At 39.3% G+C, this 16,897-nt stretch overlaps 2 protein-coding genes across 4 annotated transcripts in view; one reads left to right on the top strand and one right to left on the bottom strand.

Annotated features, from left to right (window-relative positions):
• The window catches only part of DTX1 (deltex E3 ubiquitin ligase 1), an 83,220-nt gene extending 76,244 nt beyond the window's left edge, over nucleotides 1-6,976 (top strand). The window contains exon 10 of the mRNA XM_077296604.1: nucleotides 620-6,976. Within this exon, the coding sequence (XP_077152719.1) occupies nucleotides 620-847 (228 nt within the window). The 3' untranslated portion in view covers nucleotides 848-6,976. The remainder of the gene's footprint in view (nucleotides 1-619) is intronic.
• A 6,458-nt stretch (nucleotides 6,977-13,434) lies between these two features.
• Nucleotides 13,435-16,897, bottom strand: part of RASAL1 (RAS protein activator like 1) — a 209,473-nt gene continuing 206,010 nt past the window's right edge. For 2 of the 3 annotated variants that reach the window (XM_077296589.1, XM_077296594.1), the window contains 4 exons: nucleotides 14,405-14,540; nucleotides 14,206-14,326; nucleotides 13,971-14,041; nucleotides 13,442-13,879 (listed from right to left, as the gene is read on the bottom strand). In XM_077296589.1, coding sequence (XP_077152704.1) covers nucleotides 13,758-13,879; nucleotides 13,971-14,041; nucleotides 14,206-14,326; nucleotides 14,405-14,540 — 450 coding nt within the window. In that variant the 3' untranslated portion in view covers nucleotides 13,442-13,757. Of the gene's footprint in view, nucleotides 13,880-13,970; nucleotides 14,042-14,205; nucleotides 14,327-14,404; nucleotides 14,541-16,897 lie in introns of all 3 variants that reach the window. The other variant, XM_077296581.1, reaches the window with a different exon arrangement.

The following is a 16,897-nucleotide window of genomic DNA, read 5'->3' as shown; positions in this document are numbered from 1 at the left end:
AGGTATCTGTGGCTCAGGTGAACGCCGGTCAGAAAGTGCATCATAGCTGTGGAGCACACTATTAGGGAGGTGTTGTAGAAGCCGTGTAGTATCCAGGGAGCATGCTGGACCAGAAATGCAGGGTTTGTAGTATTAGCGGTGCATGTGCTAGCTACTGGTGGGCCAGTTCTAGTAAACATTTGGTATTTTCTCGCCAAATATAATTGCAATGCGGATTAGATTTGGCCCTCAGGTCTGAGTTTGACATCTATGGTATGGTGGATTTAAAAAAAAAAAAACAACCCTAAAATATAATACTCAGGGAAGCAGTGGGAATAAAATAAGAGTAAGAACCGGACGCTATTGACCACTAGATAGGTCCTCTTTAAAGTAGGGGGTGGTTACCAAAGGATCCAAGAATGTATGAGCTTTCAGCACTAATCATCCGGACTAGTTATAAATAAAAATGTAGGTAATTCATAAAGATTTCATAAATCATATGACTTCAGTAGATTCCTCAGAACCATCATAAAGCATAATGGTTATTTTCTTTGCTAGTTTAGCTAAAAGACCTCCATAGAGCAACATTAATGTATTGCGTAAATTCAGTGTAAAATGTCATCCGTCTGGTATATTCCAGGTCTTGCGACTGTTGGTGGCAGCATGGGATCGGCGCCTGATATTTGCTATTGGTACCTCAAGTACGACAGGGGAATCGAACACAGTGGTGTGGAATGAGATTCATCACAAGACTGAGTTTGGGTCCAACCTTACTGGGCACGGATACCCTGATCCTAACTACTTAGACAATGTTCTAGCTGAACTTACTTTGCAGGGAGTGACTGAAGAAAAAGCATTGCCCTATTGAGCTCTGGACCTTTTCATAAATACGGAGCTAATCGCGCATCAGTTGCGGCACATTGACATCTTTGTTTTGCTAGCTACTGTCTCCTGCTTTTCCAGGGGATTTAATCCAGCAAAAATGGGAACCCCAACAATACCGCCTTGCTGTAGGTAAAGAGCAAAAGTTGATTGAGGTTTCTGCTGAGAATCAAAGATACCCAACATTGTAGTTGGAGCATGGAATTATTCTTGGCAGCATCCTAGGATCCAGAGGCAGCATCGGTTGCAGAGCATCCATTTACAAAGCATGATGTTTTTGGGAAAAAATGAGCGCTGTTCTAGCAGATGGTGACAATTCACTGAATGTTAGGGAGACATAATGAACTTTGTGTATCACAGAATCAGGTCAATGGTGGCACATTCTCCACTAGCCTAAGAAAAATATAATGCGTTGGCTTCTGTTTAATAGCGGAATACTATAATAACAGGTCATGCGCTTCCCTCTTATTACCATTTTACAGAAGAGACCAAGGGCCTCCTGCCTCCATCTCCTGTGTGATTAATATAGATGTTGTGTAATGTACAGTCTATGAAGGGATATCCTCTTCAGACATGCTTAGAACAACCAGGCCCTGATCTGTGAGCAATAAGACATATGTTTACAAGCCAGTATGCTGGGATATTATGGGTTACCTAGATTGAAATGTAGCAAATGTCATCTTATTAAACAGAATGCATCATATACAGTATATAGTCAGAATAACTATCATTTTGTATAGTAAGCCATTTAAAGAGGTGTATAGAATATGTTACAATTATTTATCTATTTTACTCATAAATTTACCAAAATTAAATCAGTAAAACGCAACTGTACCCCACCTGAAACCAGAAGCCTAAATTTAAAGAGGTTATCCAAAACTTTTACATTGTTGACCTATTGATATCTGATCGTCTGGGGTCCGACATCAGGCACCCCCACCGATCAGCTGTTATCAGTGTCAGCGGCAGCAGCCACCGATTGTAAATACTCACTTGCCAAGCTGTTCCATCTACTTGTAGTGGCCGCCGCAGGGTTCTACACATCTGCCTTATATTGATTTGAATAGGAGGTGGATGTGCAGTACCAAGCCCCGGCCACTACAAGTAGAAGGAGCAGCTCGGCAGGCATGTACTTCCGGCCAGCTGCCGCTGACACCGATAACGGCTGATCGGCGGGGGGGCCGGATGTTGGACCCTAGCCGTAAAGGACATTGATGACCTATCCTAAGGCTAGGTCATCAATGTATAAGTAGTGGACAACCTCTTTAACCTCAAACGGAATATTGTAATTTATCAGGCATGTAATAAGATGTCCCTGTGTATAATGCAGCAAAGAAATAAGCTTCTTGCAATGGGTTTACCTGAGTCTCACACAGACATCCACAGCTACATCGCTAAGGCTTTGTTCACATGCTCGTTTATCTTCTCCGAATGAAAAAGGAAACACTCTGCACTATCAATAAAAATGGGGGGAGAACAGAATGTCACATTGAAACCATACTGAAAGCCAAAATATATTGTGGAGCTCCATAATGGGAAAGCAATAATACATTTTCATAGAAAAGCAAAGCGGCTCTCACCATATAAAGTAAAAAATTGATTCTTTATTAAAAGTCCTTTAAAATATTAATACCCATTCAGACTTGTATAAGAGTAATCACATGTGAAACGGACGTCATCTGGTTGCACCTTGCAAACTCCAACCCGCCTACATGTGTTAAAGGACTTTAATAAAGAAGCAATTTTTTACTCTATAAGGTGGGTGCTGCTTTGCTATGAACATTTATCAGTTATCTTTTCCATTTGTCTGTTCCATATTAAATAGACTATCAAACAGATAAATAGAATTATCATCTTGTGCATTGTTGTTTCAAATGGAAGCATAGGATCTCATTGATTGATATAGCGTCCATCTGCTTTCTGTTTGTTGCTTATTTTTAGATTAGGAGAAACGTTCTGTATGCAGGATTCCTCATTATGTTCTAAACATGAACAACAAAAGGAAACCAGATGGACCCTATATAACTCAATGGGGCCCCTCTGCTTCCTTTTGAAATATGAATACACAGGATGCTAATTCCATTTGTTTGTTTTATTTTCCTGTTTTAAGCAGAACAATCTGACATGATAAATGGACATGTGAACAGAGCCTTAGGAGAAGCTGTGCTGTTTCTATCTTTATTTTTTGCTGCTGTGTAACACTCCATATCCATCTTACATCCTACATTCGGCATGGGGATAACAGCACCTCTCCTGTGTTTCCACACTTTGATTTTCCCCCACACAGTGGTATCTCTCAGCAGAGCAGCAGGAAGTTTCACACAGTTGTCAAATAGTAAGATAGCAGAGAGCCTTTGTCTTCAGCCTCCTTTATTATAGGGCCAGAGCTAGTATCACTAAATTTGACATAATATCTATTTAGATTTCTTATTATATTGGAGAAAAATTCAATATTTTGGCCTCCTTTCCAGTAGGTTATGAGTCCTTTCCAAGTCGTTTGGTTCTGCACTTCCTTCATTATGTTCCTAGCTTGACATGACATTTATTCACACCATAGTTTTAAACTTCTATTCCCAGGATGTCACTGAACTTTTTAGTAAGCTATTCTGTACACCAACAATTACTGTAAATTCCTTTCCTTTTGAAGTCCACATGTATGGACTAAAAAAAACATAGGGGGTATTGATATGTAGCTGGCCTAGCCCAGAAAAAAATGACCCGTTTTTGAAGTAATACCACTATATTATCCAACATAATCACATTTTAATGCTATACATGTAGTGCATCAAAAAGTAATTCTAATAATTTAGACACAACAAAATGTTATCCTGTTCTGCAAACCTAAACTCCACGGCATCAATTACCATCTCCGTTGTCATAAATTTTCATCCTTTCAATGATTTTTTTAGTTTTGGGAAGAAATAATAATCTGATGGAGCCAAATCAGGAGAATATGGCAGATGATCAACAATTTCAAAGCGGATTTCATTGAGTTTTTAATGGAAATACAAGACTTGTGTGTGGGCGCACTATCCTGTAAAAACAAGACGCCATTGGAAAGTTTTTATTGAAGTTCCATGTTCACCTGACATGGATAACTTTTTGTAATCACTATTTCAAAATGACACTTTTTCTGCATGCGCTTTTAATCTGCCGTTAATACTTGTTTACATAGCAAAGGGATTTATTTTTGTCTACTGGAAATATTGAGGGTCAACTATTTATTAGTACCTCCTCGTATATTGTGCTACCTGGTATCAGGTATATGTTTACCAACCTTTTCAAATTTCAGAAAATTGATATGGAAGAAAGCAGTAGCACTTCCATAAGTATCCTTGAAATAAAATTTCACTTTTTAACAGTATTATAATAAGTACAATGACACATCTTTGAGAAGACCATCCAAAATTGCATTGAAAAATGTACTTCTATAGAGGTGGACCTCTTAAAGAAGATGGCCTGTATGCAATGTATATGATGAAACTGAAGAATTTGGCTATTATCTGGTTGCAACGAATGGTGGTCTTGTCAAGGAGGTGGTCTTTTGGCAAGATTTAACTGTAGTATTAATAGTAGAAATTAGATGACTATGGGTTACAATAGTGTACTAAAAAGATGTGTTCACACTAAAAAGTGGTATATACATCATGGTTTCAGGCAGGTATCCTTCATAACCCACCTTAAGAAGAGCTGAACGCTAAAAACAACATATGCAATTATATGTAAAAATTACTTGCTTTTTCGGGCTTTTTAGTGCTTTACATTTCACAAAGGCACAAATCGGTTACAGTAAAAGATATGACCTGACTCTCGGCACAGAGTTTTTGTGCATAATGTCAGAGAAAGTTTGGAACTCTGAAGTTATTGAGTCATCAGAGCATTGGCAACTTATGTTATGTGCGCCTCAGCATTCAGTAAACTCTATAACCTTACATGGTTTGCCACATCGTGGCCAAGTTGCTGTGGTTCCACTTTTGAACGATATCACTTGACTTGATCATGGAATATTTACGAGGGAAGAAATTTTACAAACTGACATGTAATGGTGGCATCCTATTACAGGAGCAAGATCCAATATTTCACAAATGTTAGTAAAGGCAAACTACATGGCTAATGCCTGGATTTTATACACTGGAACTTAATGAACAACCTGAGTTTCCTGATTAAGACATGTGTCCTGATACCTTTGTCCATATATTCTTTGTGTATATATGTCCATTATACACAGTTGGGTATACAATTATATGGACAAAAAAGGAGAAAATAAAAATCAGCTCACCACCAATACGAGAAATGCAGGCAGTATATAAGTTGTACGATGCACAGAGCCTCTAGACGGGTGTCCTCAAATAACGTCAAGATATTAGAAGGATATTGTAATTCAGCACCGCAAAAATATTTAGTGAAAAAATGATCTTTATTAAACAAGCATCTCAATAAAATAGATTAGACTTAGTATTTCTATGATTAAAGACTCTTTGTAGTCCGAAACGCGTAAGCCGTTATGTCTTTTTTTAAATTTATTTCATGGAGATGTTTGTAAAGATAAAGATTGCTTTTTTATTTTTTTCTTTGCGTTACTGGATTACAATACCCTTCTACTATAAAATTATTTGGACAGTGATAGAGTTTACAATGGATATAAACCAAAGGCATTGGGATGTGATTGAGGTTTAAACTTTAAGCTTTAATTCAAGGGCTTATATACAAATATCGTACTAACCATTTAGAAATTACAGTTATTTTTAAATAGTTCATTCTCTTTTTAGGTGCAAAAGTAATTGGTCAATTGTCTGATAAGCAGTTTCATGGTCCATTACGGATGGTTACCTTATTATTTCATGACAGTTTAAGTAGGAAAAGATCGGGCATTGATTCCAAGTGTTTAATTCACATTTGATGGTTGGTTGTGGGAACTCTAAATATGTCCATCATAAAAGGTATCAATGCAAGAGAGGGAGTCTACAATTGAGAGATGTCTTCATGATTGTAAATCAAGATTATGTCAGGAACAGAACATCCAGATTTAAAGAAAATGTCTGAAAAACTTGCCCAGTTCTGAAACAAGATTCTTTGGACCTGTTACCAGAATAATAGGTAGAATATAAAGAAACAGTGGAAGGGCTTATGATCATACCACATACACACCACATTATCTATGGAACGCTAGGGAAGCATTGTTATAGTGTGGACATGGCTGGCAGTAGGACTGGGTCATTGGTGTATACTGCTGATGTGACTGTGGATAGGAGTAGAAATAATTCCAAAGAGTAGACATCTATACATTCTGGTCAGATTCAGTGAAATGCTGCAAAATTGATAGGAAAGTCCATCACAGTACAGATGAATAATGACCAAAGCATACTGCAAAAGCAATCTCATATGTTCTCAAGGTAAAGTAATGGCATATTCTTCAATGGCTGAGAAAAATAACCTCATCAACCTGATTGAAGGCAAAAAGACCTGCCCCAACAAGCAGGAAGAAGAATGTTGTAGTAAAGGTCTGGCAAAGTTTCTCAAGGGAAGAAAATCCATATTTTGTGATCTCAATGGGTTCCAGACTTTAAAGTCATTGACTGCTAAGTATTTGCATCCAGGAATTATAAATAATGCTTATATCTATATTTTTCAACCTGTAAAAATGGAAGGATGATGTAAACAAATTATGTACAGTTATATATATGTAAGACTAAAATGGAATCTGCAGGATCTGGAGATTATTAAGAATTAATAATATTATATTGGCATCTATTTTTCCTTATCTTTCATACAGTATAAAAGATCACAAAGTTGGAGGAAGAACTGTTACCATGTGGATGTTATATGAATGTGCTATACTGAATGTCATTACTTCCACATATCATTGCAACATGATAATGTGTTTGGGATCACCCAGAGGATGGCGGAATGGAGGCTGTTTTTTTTCTTGGTCTCTTCACACAAATAGGAGGGCTTATACCCTTATCTGTGAAACAATTCTGCAGCATAGCCACCTCTATGAATGCTGTGTAACATGACATGCATGGAGCAAACCTCACTCTCCCCACATCCTACCCACGCTCGGCATGTCCTTGCAAATGTGAATAAAATCCCTGTTGAACTCATGACTACTGTATCAATTGCTTAATAGTTTATTCTGTTTAGAGGACTGCTGCGGAGCTAGGGTACACACTGGAATAGAGAACAAGAGATGGACTGTAATAATGAATGTATTATTTCCTTTATGTGCCATTCTGCCAACTCGGTCAACCTTTTATATTATGGAGGCTTCCAATACGTTTTTTGTCTCCATAAAGAATCTATCCTATGCACTCATCCAGGCGCCAAGGCAAAGGCTACTCATTTGCCTGAAGCTTATTTTCATGGTTGTATTTGAAGGCCTAATATTTGTTTGCCAAAAACACTGATGAATCCCAGGAGAGGAGAAAAAAAAAAGAAACTGCTTTCCAAAGAAAATGCTTTTCAACTTTTCTCTGGTGAGATTTGCTTTTCACCATCACAAAGAGATAAAATGACCACACATAAGGCCATGTGCACACGTTCAGTATTTTTCGCGTTTTTTTCGCGTTTTTTTTCGCTATAAAAACGTGATAAAAACGCAAAAAAAACGCTTACATATGCCTCCTATTATTTACAGTGTATTCCGCATTTCTTGTGCAAATGTTGCATTTTTTTCCGCGAAAAAATCGCATCGCGGAAAAAAAAGCAACATGTTCATTAAATTTGCGGAATTGCGGGGATTCCGCACAACTAGGAATGCATTGATTTGCTTACTTTCCGCATGTGGCTATGCCCACCATGCGGGAAGTAAGCAGATCATGTGTGGTTGGTACCCAGGGTGGACGAGAGGAGACTCTCCTCCACGGACTGGGCACCATATAATTGTTAAAAAAAAAAAGAATTAAAATAAAAAATAGTCATATACTCACCCTCTGATGGCCCCCGGAGTCTTCCCGCCTCTCTGGTGCACGCTGCCGCTTCCGTTCCAATAGATGGTGTGTGTGAAGGACTTGCGATGACGTCGCGGTCTTGTGATTGGTCGCGTGACCGCTCACGTGACCGCGACGTCATGGAAGGTCCTGCACACACCATCTATAGGAACGGACGCCGCTGAGGAGATCGGCTGTCTGCAGAGGGTGAGTATAACCATTTTTTAATTTTTTTATTATTTTTAACATGATATCTTTTTACTATTGATGCTGCATAAGCAGCATCTATAGTAAAAAGTTGGTCACACTTGTCAAACACTATGTTTGACAAGTGTGACCAACCTGTCAGTCAGTTTTCTAAGCGATGCTACAGATCGCTTGGAAAACTTTAGCATTCTGCAAGCTAATTACGCTTGTAAAATGCTAAAAAAAACGCGAAAAAAAAACGGGAAAAAAACCGCAAAAAAAAAATGCGGATTTCTTGCAGAAAATTTCCGGTTTTCTTCAGGAAATTTCTGCAAGAAATCCTGACGTGTGCACATACCCTAAGACTACAGAAGCAGCCCATACACACACATACAGTACAAACCAAAAGTTTGGACACACCTTCTCGTTTAAAGATTTTTCTATATTTTCATGACTATGAAAACTGTACATTCACACTGAAGGCATCCAAACTATGAATTAACACATGTGGAATGATATACTTAACAAAAAAGTGTGAATCAACTGAAATTATGTCTTATATTCTAGGTTCTTCAAAGTAGCCACCTTTTGCTTTGATGACTGCTTTGCACACTCTTGGCATTCTCTTGATGAGCTTCAAGAGGTAGTCACCGGGAATGGACTTACAACAATCTTGAAGGAGTTCCCAGAGATGCTTAGCACTTGTTGGCCCTTTTGCCTTCACTCTGCGGTCCAGCTCACCCCAAACCATCTCGATTGGGTTCAGGTCTGGTGAGTGTGGAGGCCAGGTCATTTGGCGTAGCACCCCATCACTCTCCTTCTTGGTCAAATAGCCCTTACACAGCCTGGAGGTGTGTTTGGGGTCACTGTCCTGTTGAAAAATAAATGATGGTCCAACTAAACGCAAACCGGATGGAATAGCATGCCGCTGCAAGATGCTGTGGTAGCCATGCTGGTTCAGTATGCCTTCAATTTTGAATAAATCCCCAACAGTGTCACCAGCAAAGCACCCCCACACCATCACACCTCCTCCTCCATGCTTCACGGTGGGAACCAGGCATGTAGAGTCCATCCGTTCACCTTTTCTGCGTCGCACAAAGACACGGTGCTTGGAACCAAAGATCTCAAATTTGGACTCATCAGACCAAAGCACAGATTTCCACTGGTCTAATGTCCATTCCTTGTGTTCTTTAGCCCAAACAAGTCTCTTCTGCTTATTGCCTGTCCTTAGCAGTGGCTTCCTAGCAGCTATTTTACCATGAAGGCCTGCTGAACAAAGTTTCCTCTTAACAGTTGTTGTAGAGATGTGTCTGCTGCTAGAACACTGTGTGGCATTGGCCTGGTCTCTAATCTGAGCTGCTGTTAACCTGCGATATCTGAGGCTGGTGACTCGGATAAACTTATTCTCAGAAGCAGAGGTGACTCTTGGTCTTCCTTTCCTGGGGCGGTCCTCATGTGAGCCAGTTCCTTTGTAGTGCTTGATGATTTTTGCCACTGCACTTGGGGACACTTTCAAAGTTTTCCCAATTTTTCGGACTGACTGACCTTCAGTTCTTAAAGTAATGATGGCCACTCGTTTTTCTTTACTTAGCTGTCTAGCAGTCTATTCAGTAGGACTATCAGCTGTGTATCTACCAGACTTCTGCACAACACAACTGATGGTCCCAACCCCAATAATAAGGCAAGAAATCCCACTTATTAAACCTGACAGGGCACACCTGTGAAGTGAAAACCATTCCCGTTGACTACCTCTTGAAGCTCATCAAGAGAATGCCAAGAGTGTGCAAAGCAGTCATCAAAGCAAAAGGTGGCTACTTTGAAGAACCTAGAATATAAGACATAATTTCAGTTGTTTCACACTTTTTTGTTAAGTATATCATTCCACGTGTTAATTCATAGTTTTGATGCCCTCAGTGTGAATGTACAATTTTCATAGTCATGAAAATACAGAAAAAACTTTAAATGAGGTGTGTCCAAACTTTTGGTCTGTACTGTACATACGTACATCTATACATGTATTTTTGCCAAGACAATCATTTCAGATGCCACAATTTCCCCATAACAATGACACCAATTGATGCCCTATAATAGAGAGCCAAAGCACCTCTGTAAAATAGGTAGCCAAATTGCCTCATAAAAGAGCCAGACACAAATTTCCCTGTAATATACAATACTAAATTGACAGGTTTCTTTTTATTTGTCTATAAGCAGAGACGTACTATAGCAAGTTGACAGGGGAGAAGCTGGCGGGAGCCGCCCAGATGACTCTTTTCCCCTTTCAACTTATTTTTAAGCTATGTAATATCTAAAAAGCCACAGCATAACAGTTTGTAAGGAGAGAGTCTGCCTTGATTTAAGCTGCCCATGGTTCGGGCAGTCTCAGTCTTCTGATGGTCCCATTTTCTGCAGGTAATAAGAAGGTACATGTGAGCAGTTAATCAGAACTAACTACCTCATCCTGCTACAGAGATGGACATAGGAGAGAGTCTACCAATCATGAGAGATCGGTGGTAGATCATTCCTGCCAATAGGGCCAAGACCCGAGAGCTGCATCAAGAGTGCTGCTTGTTTCCACTGAATGGTAGTTGGAATGTGCTGAAATAAAGCACATGGAGTTGTGATACCATTGCCACTGAGAATATTTAGATTGTTGCATTGAAGCACACACAGGTTTCTCCAGGATTATGAACAGAATAATGTGTGATTGAAAAAAAATTGCATTATATATAAGCAGGCATGCACAAAATAATAGGTGCACCTTTCAGGACTGTGAACGCTCGGTGCTTAATTGGTAGACTTAACAACCATGTTTTAACCAAAGGGTTGCCTTGCCTGGGAAAAAATATACTAATAGGGTCTTCTGAGTTATTAGAGCTCCAAGTTTGCTTTTTTACAATAAGTCAACAATATAAGGATCTGGCATTTTCAGTTACTATATTTAATGTTCAGTTTGCATTGCATAAAATGCATGTGAACAGAATAATTGCCATTGCCTCTATTGGCTTGTAATAAAACTATCCACATGGTCAAAATGTACATACATGTAAAGGGTAGAAAGGATATGAAGTGTATGTCCTTTAATGCAGGTAGATGACCAGGTGACTACAAAACTTCCGCATAATTACAGTTGCAATTTCCTGGCCCTAGTGAGGGAATTGGAAGATCAGCTATTGGACATGAACAGATTTAGAAACAGAGAGAATATATGAAAGTTTTTTAAGAGATGAATTGCTGCTTAATACTGTGTGGATTGGATTACTCCCTCATTGTTTATGAGAGGAAAACACTGGTGATAGATTCAAAATATTTTATCAGCTCAACTCCAAAACTCACAAAATGAGAAATTGCTAGCACAGGACTAATCTCTTTAAATCTGCTCTAAGAGTAATTGAGAAATCTAGGTCCAACCTTTGGGCATTAAATCCCAGTCATAAAGTTAAATTGGAATATGAGATTAAATGGTTATTCACAGAAATGCATTGTTTTCCCCAAAGTACAGTAAATAAATATGATTGCTAATATACAGACTAAGCCCAACATAAAGTTTCTTTCTTGTATCTTTGTGTCTTTTTTCTATTTATATCTGCCATTCTGTATATCCAGCTTCATATAGCAGATTGGACAAACCTAGTCTTATCTGCTAAAACTACATTTCCCAGCAGCACTATGCTTCTCCTCAGTGCTGCAGACTCTCTCCTGTGTACTCCAGACTAGGCCCACCTCTCTCTCTTAGTTCTCATCAAGCAAAGTGTAGAATTCATCTTATGCTTCTGTCCACTTTCTTCTACAGTACATCATTTTGCATGGCCTATTTTATCTTCTATCTACACCAGTATAGCTGTCTATATGGTTTTACATTGTTAGCTGGTTCTAGCAGAGCTCAACTGTCCTTCATTACTTGACAACGGTAGTGCAGTGTTGTGTTTGTGGCCTGCTGAAAACAGATCAGTGATGTGAAACCGCAAATGCTGCTGTGTTGAGGCATACAACAGAAGATAATCCTTTGTCATATGCATCAATAAAGTGACAGTTGCAGTTTCACATCACTGAACTCTCAGCAGAATGCAACATAGCTCAGCTAATCTCATCCTCTGTACACAGAGCCCTATACTGCAGCTTATCTCTCATATCAACCCCCAATATACAAGTCATCCTGCAGTGTCTTTCTCATTTATCTTCCTATACAATTAAATGGAAAATCCACTGTACTAATCTTTTGAATCTTTTGACAAGTTGTTTTTTTCCTCAACATGTCACTTTGTTGAGATGAATTTCTCATGGAATCTGCTGTGAACATTACAAGTAAAAATCCTCTAAAAAAAAAAAATCTCTTAAAAAATCACTTCAAAACTGTTTCAGAAAATCCTTCAGGAAAAAAATAACCCTTGGAGTGATTCCTGAAGTGGATTTTTCCACCTACAAAAATTGTGAACCTAAATTTAGAAAATCCAGGATACAGAGAAAAAGAAAGAAGTTGTACATCATTAGAAAAATATAGCCATTTTGTCACAAAAAGGTCAAGTTCACATGACTATTTTCACATTCGGACCAATGTTATTAGGTTGGGCTGTTCAGACGAAAATTTTCACAAAATGCACTAGTCTCTTCTGTATTTCAGATCAAATTTACTAATTCAAGTCTAGGGCTGAGCAGAAAAAAAAAATGGATCCTATACAGAACGGATCATCCAAATAGTATCTGATTTTTATGAATACCGTACATTGTATTTGGTCCCATACGGATGACAATGCAGATGAAAACTTATTATTTATTTTCTGGATGAAAATTGGACAATTTCTTTTTATATGCTGGTGTGAACTTCGTGAAACACGGCCACACCTGTCCAGAGGTTGTGTGCGGAATTGCAGCTCAGTGCCATTCACTTCAATGAAGCTAAGTTGCAATACACAACAAAAGCCATGGAAAGGTGCAATGCTTTTTCTGGAAAAAAAAGTATCCATGTTCTTCTAATGTGACACTAATGGTTAGTACTTTCATGACTAAAACTATACTGTGAAAAATATGTGTCTTGAATAAAGGCACAGCCTAAAGAAATAACAGAAATAGTTTTCACTAGCCTACATAATGTACGGTACTCTCCAACCTTATTGACACAGTACCAGAGCCCCACAATTAATTCCTTAGCATTGCTGGACTACCTTTACTATGGTAACTGCTGACAGGACTGACACCATTTGTGTAGCTGACAAGTGTAGATAAAACCTCTCACCGGGAAGATGCAGGTGACGTGTATACTACATTCTCTAGAAAGAAAACTAGGTTGTGGCAAAGTGCTGGTCACACAATGATAAATGATGGTATTTAAAACATGCCCGACTCAGGCCTACAGGGACAACGTTCAAAACTGCTGACAAATTCACTTCCAATTCCACCAAGAAAGCAAATTAGTTCTGACTTTGTGGTCCTCCCTTGAGATAGAATACACATAAACCAGGGCAAAATTTCTGCATGGTTTGATTTATTTATTTTTTTACATTTTATTGTTCGGAATCAGGAACTTCAAAAAAAAAGTACAAAAATCTGAAACTTGGCCAAGTGATATCAGCAATAAAAAGGACTCAGACATAGACCCAGGTTATAATGAACTGTGGTCAAAGTAGTAACGTAACTTGAAGCTTGTGGGTCCCAATGCAAAATCTCCAACAGGGCCTCCAACTATCATGGGTCTGTAATAAAATTAATCTTCGCCTGTGGTCCAAAAGGAACTTATGCCCCCCCCCCAGGGCAACCTCTGCACAGACTACAGTTATGCCCCTGGTTTTAGGCACATTGACCGTGATTAGGCATGTCCTCTCGCTCTCTCCTCTCAAAGGCCTGGTGCGCTTTTTGTAAGTCCTCAATCACCGTGAGTAACCGTCTACCTGGGGAAGATGGTGTAGAACCTGAGTGAGACAAATGACAGAGATGAAAACGTACATTACTCATAGGATACTACCTTGAAGTAACAGGATTTTCACAGAGATGATACTGTACCTTTGTCATTGTGACCTATAGACTCTGGCTTTCCTCCAGCTGCACATTGTGCCCCATCCAAATACTTATTCCTAATGCAAAAAAAAAGGAATCAAAAGATCAAAGGTTTCCCAGACAGCACGAAACTGTCAGGCTTGGAAAAATATTCGGTATAATTTACTATTATTGTTACTATTATTTTACAGATAGTTACGTTATAGAATAAAACAATAGAAGAGAAGATGTATTTGCAGACCTGAGGATGTCCTTTACAGACAGGAGATGTCGATATAGAACCTGAGCCTCAGCGTCAGGATCTAAAGGATCACTCCAGTCCCCCAGAGTTACAGCCAAATGTGTACGACTGCAGCCACGAACTGGAAAACAGACCAAGTACAACCGAACTGAAAACTATGAACTTGCAATATATGTTAAACTGTGTATATGCTTATTACCTGTACGTTCGTTTTGCAGGCAGCATGTCCAGTGTGCGTTACGGTAGGCCCCTGGGTGATAGGTTGGCAACAAGCGCTGGTTACATAAGCTGACTTTGCGCAGTGCAGACAGCCATTGATTCAGGTCATTTACATTCTGTTTGTGCAGAATAAATTATAAACAATATTACATTTGTCTCATACAATCTGATGACTTACAGTTGTGGTCAACATTATTGGCACCCCTGAATATTTAGTAAGCCGTGAGATATCTGTTTAAATAAAGTATTTAGTGGAGCTGCTTGGATATACAGCTCTGGCAAAAATTAAGAGACCACTGCAAAATGTTCAGTTTGTCTGATTTTTCTCTTTATAGGTATACAGCTCTGGCAAAAATTAAGAGACCACCACATCAAACCCTGTCATGGGCAGCCCAAACTCCAGACCTGAACCCCATTAAAAACCTCTGGAATGTAATCAAGATGATGATGGATAGTCACAAGCCATCAAAATAAGAAGAACTGCTTACATTTTTGCGCCGGAAGCAGTGTGAAAGGCTGGTGGAAAGCATGCCAAGACGCATGAAAGCTTTGATTAAAAATCATGGTTATTCCACAAAATATTGATTTCTGAACTCCTCCTGAGTTAAAACATTAGTATTGTTGTTTCTAAATGATTATGAACTTGTTTTATTTGCTTTATTTGAGGTCTGAAAGCACTGTTTTGTTTTGTTATTTTGACCATTTTTTTTGTGAGAAAATTTATTGCTTGGAAATTTGGAGACATGTTGTCAGAAGTTTATAGACTAAAAGAACAATTTACATTTTACTCAAAAATATCAGACAAACAAAACATTTTGCAGTGGTCTCTTAATTTTTGCCAGAGCTGTAATTTTGAGTAAAATGTAAATTTTAGTCTATAAACTTCTGCTACCTAGACTTGCGGTGCTGTGCCCCCTGCTGGCATAAACTCATATGAACTCTAGCGTGAGAAAATATTCAGAAAAATTCCCACGCTACAGTTCATATGTGTTTATGCCAGCAGGGGGCGCAGCACTGCAAGTCTACGATGCTACGTTCCACTGCTTTCCATTCATTCCCCAGTTTTTACAAGCAGGAGCAACAGCTGCATTAGCAGTGCTCCTGGTTGTAAAATTATTTAACCCCATCAGATGGATTTACAGCATGGGACATGACTGAGCATCTGAGAGGTATGGGATATTGTTGCTTTTTTCTTTTTTTTCTTTCACAGAACGAAGGTCTTCAGGTGGATTAAGCGTACATGAAAGATTTTACAACCCCATGTGTCTTTATGTCATTAAAATACTTTATTCTTCATGTTTGTGTGTATTATTAACCCTTTACTACTATTGGATTAATAACGGATAGGTGTCTTGTTGACATCTCTCCATTATTAATCTGGCTTAATGCCACCTTACAATAGCAAAGTGACATTAACCCTTTATTACCCCTGTTATGATCTGGTGGCCTAGGAGCAGCATGGACGAGCTCTGGAGTAGGTGGCCTCTATACTGACTGCAGACCCTGAACTTAACACCGCAACTATAAGTAGCCGTGGGATGTTCCTGTCACTCCCTCGACACCTCGTCACAGCCGGAGGACTAATTACCCCTAAAGAAAGAAACAGGAAAACTATCTTGCCTCAGAGAAAATCCCCAAAGGAAAGACAGCCCCCCACAAATATTGACTGTGAGAGGAGAGGGAAATTACAAACGCAGACTGAAAACAGAATTTAGCAAAGGAGGCCACGCTACCTAGAAAGAAAAGACAGGACAGAGTACTGTGCAGTCAGTATTAAAATACTACAAAAATCCACCACAGAGAATACAAAAATCTCCACACCTAACTAAAGGCATGGAGGGTAACTCTGCGACTCCAGAGCTTCCAGCTTGGCTGAATAAATCCTTACACAGACAAAGCTGGACAAGAAAAAACATAGCAATTCACTGAACTATAAAGTCCACCGCATGTGGACTGCAAAAACAAAGCCAGGACTTATCTTTGATGATTTGGACAATCCAGCAGGAGAAACCAAGCAGAGATGTGAATCCTCCAGAAAAACAATGGACAACTGGCACTCACTAAAGGGTGAAGCCAGACTAAATAGCCCCGTCCAAAGTGGAAGCACCTGATGACTGCTGTGAAGTACAAACAGCAGCACTACCACTTATAACCACCGGAGGGAGCCCAAGAGCAGAACCCACAACAGAATTCACAACAGTACCCCCCCCCCCCTTGAGGAGGGGTCACCGAACCCTCACCAGAGCCCCCAGGCCGATCCGGACGAGCCAAATGGAAGGCACGAACCAAATCGTCAGCATGAACATCGGAGGCAACAACCCAAGAATTATCCTCCTGGCCATAACCCTTCCACTTGACAAGATACTGAAGCCTCCGTCTTGAAAAACGAGAATCCAAGATCTTCTCCACAACATACTCCAACTCCCCATCAATCAACACCGGGGCAGGAGGATCAACTGAGGGAACCACGGGC

The sequence above is a fragment of the Ranitomeya variabilis genome, chromosome 1, assembly GCF_051348905.1.
Source record: "Ranitomeya variabilis isolate aRanVar5 chromosome 1, aRanVar5.hap1, whole genome shotgun sequence".
Classification (NCBI taxonomy): domain Eukaryota; kingdom Metazoa; phylum Chordata; class Amphibia; order Anura; family Dendrobatidae; genus Ranitomeya; species Ranitomeya variabilis.
The sequence above is the reverse complement of the archived record's forward strand: the minus strand, read 5'-3'. Positions and strand labels throughout refer to the sequence as shown.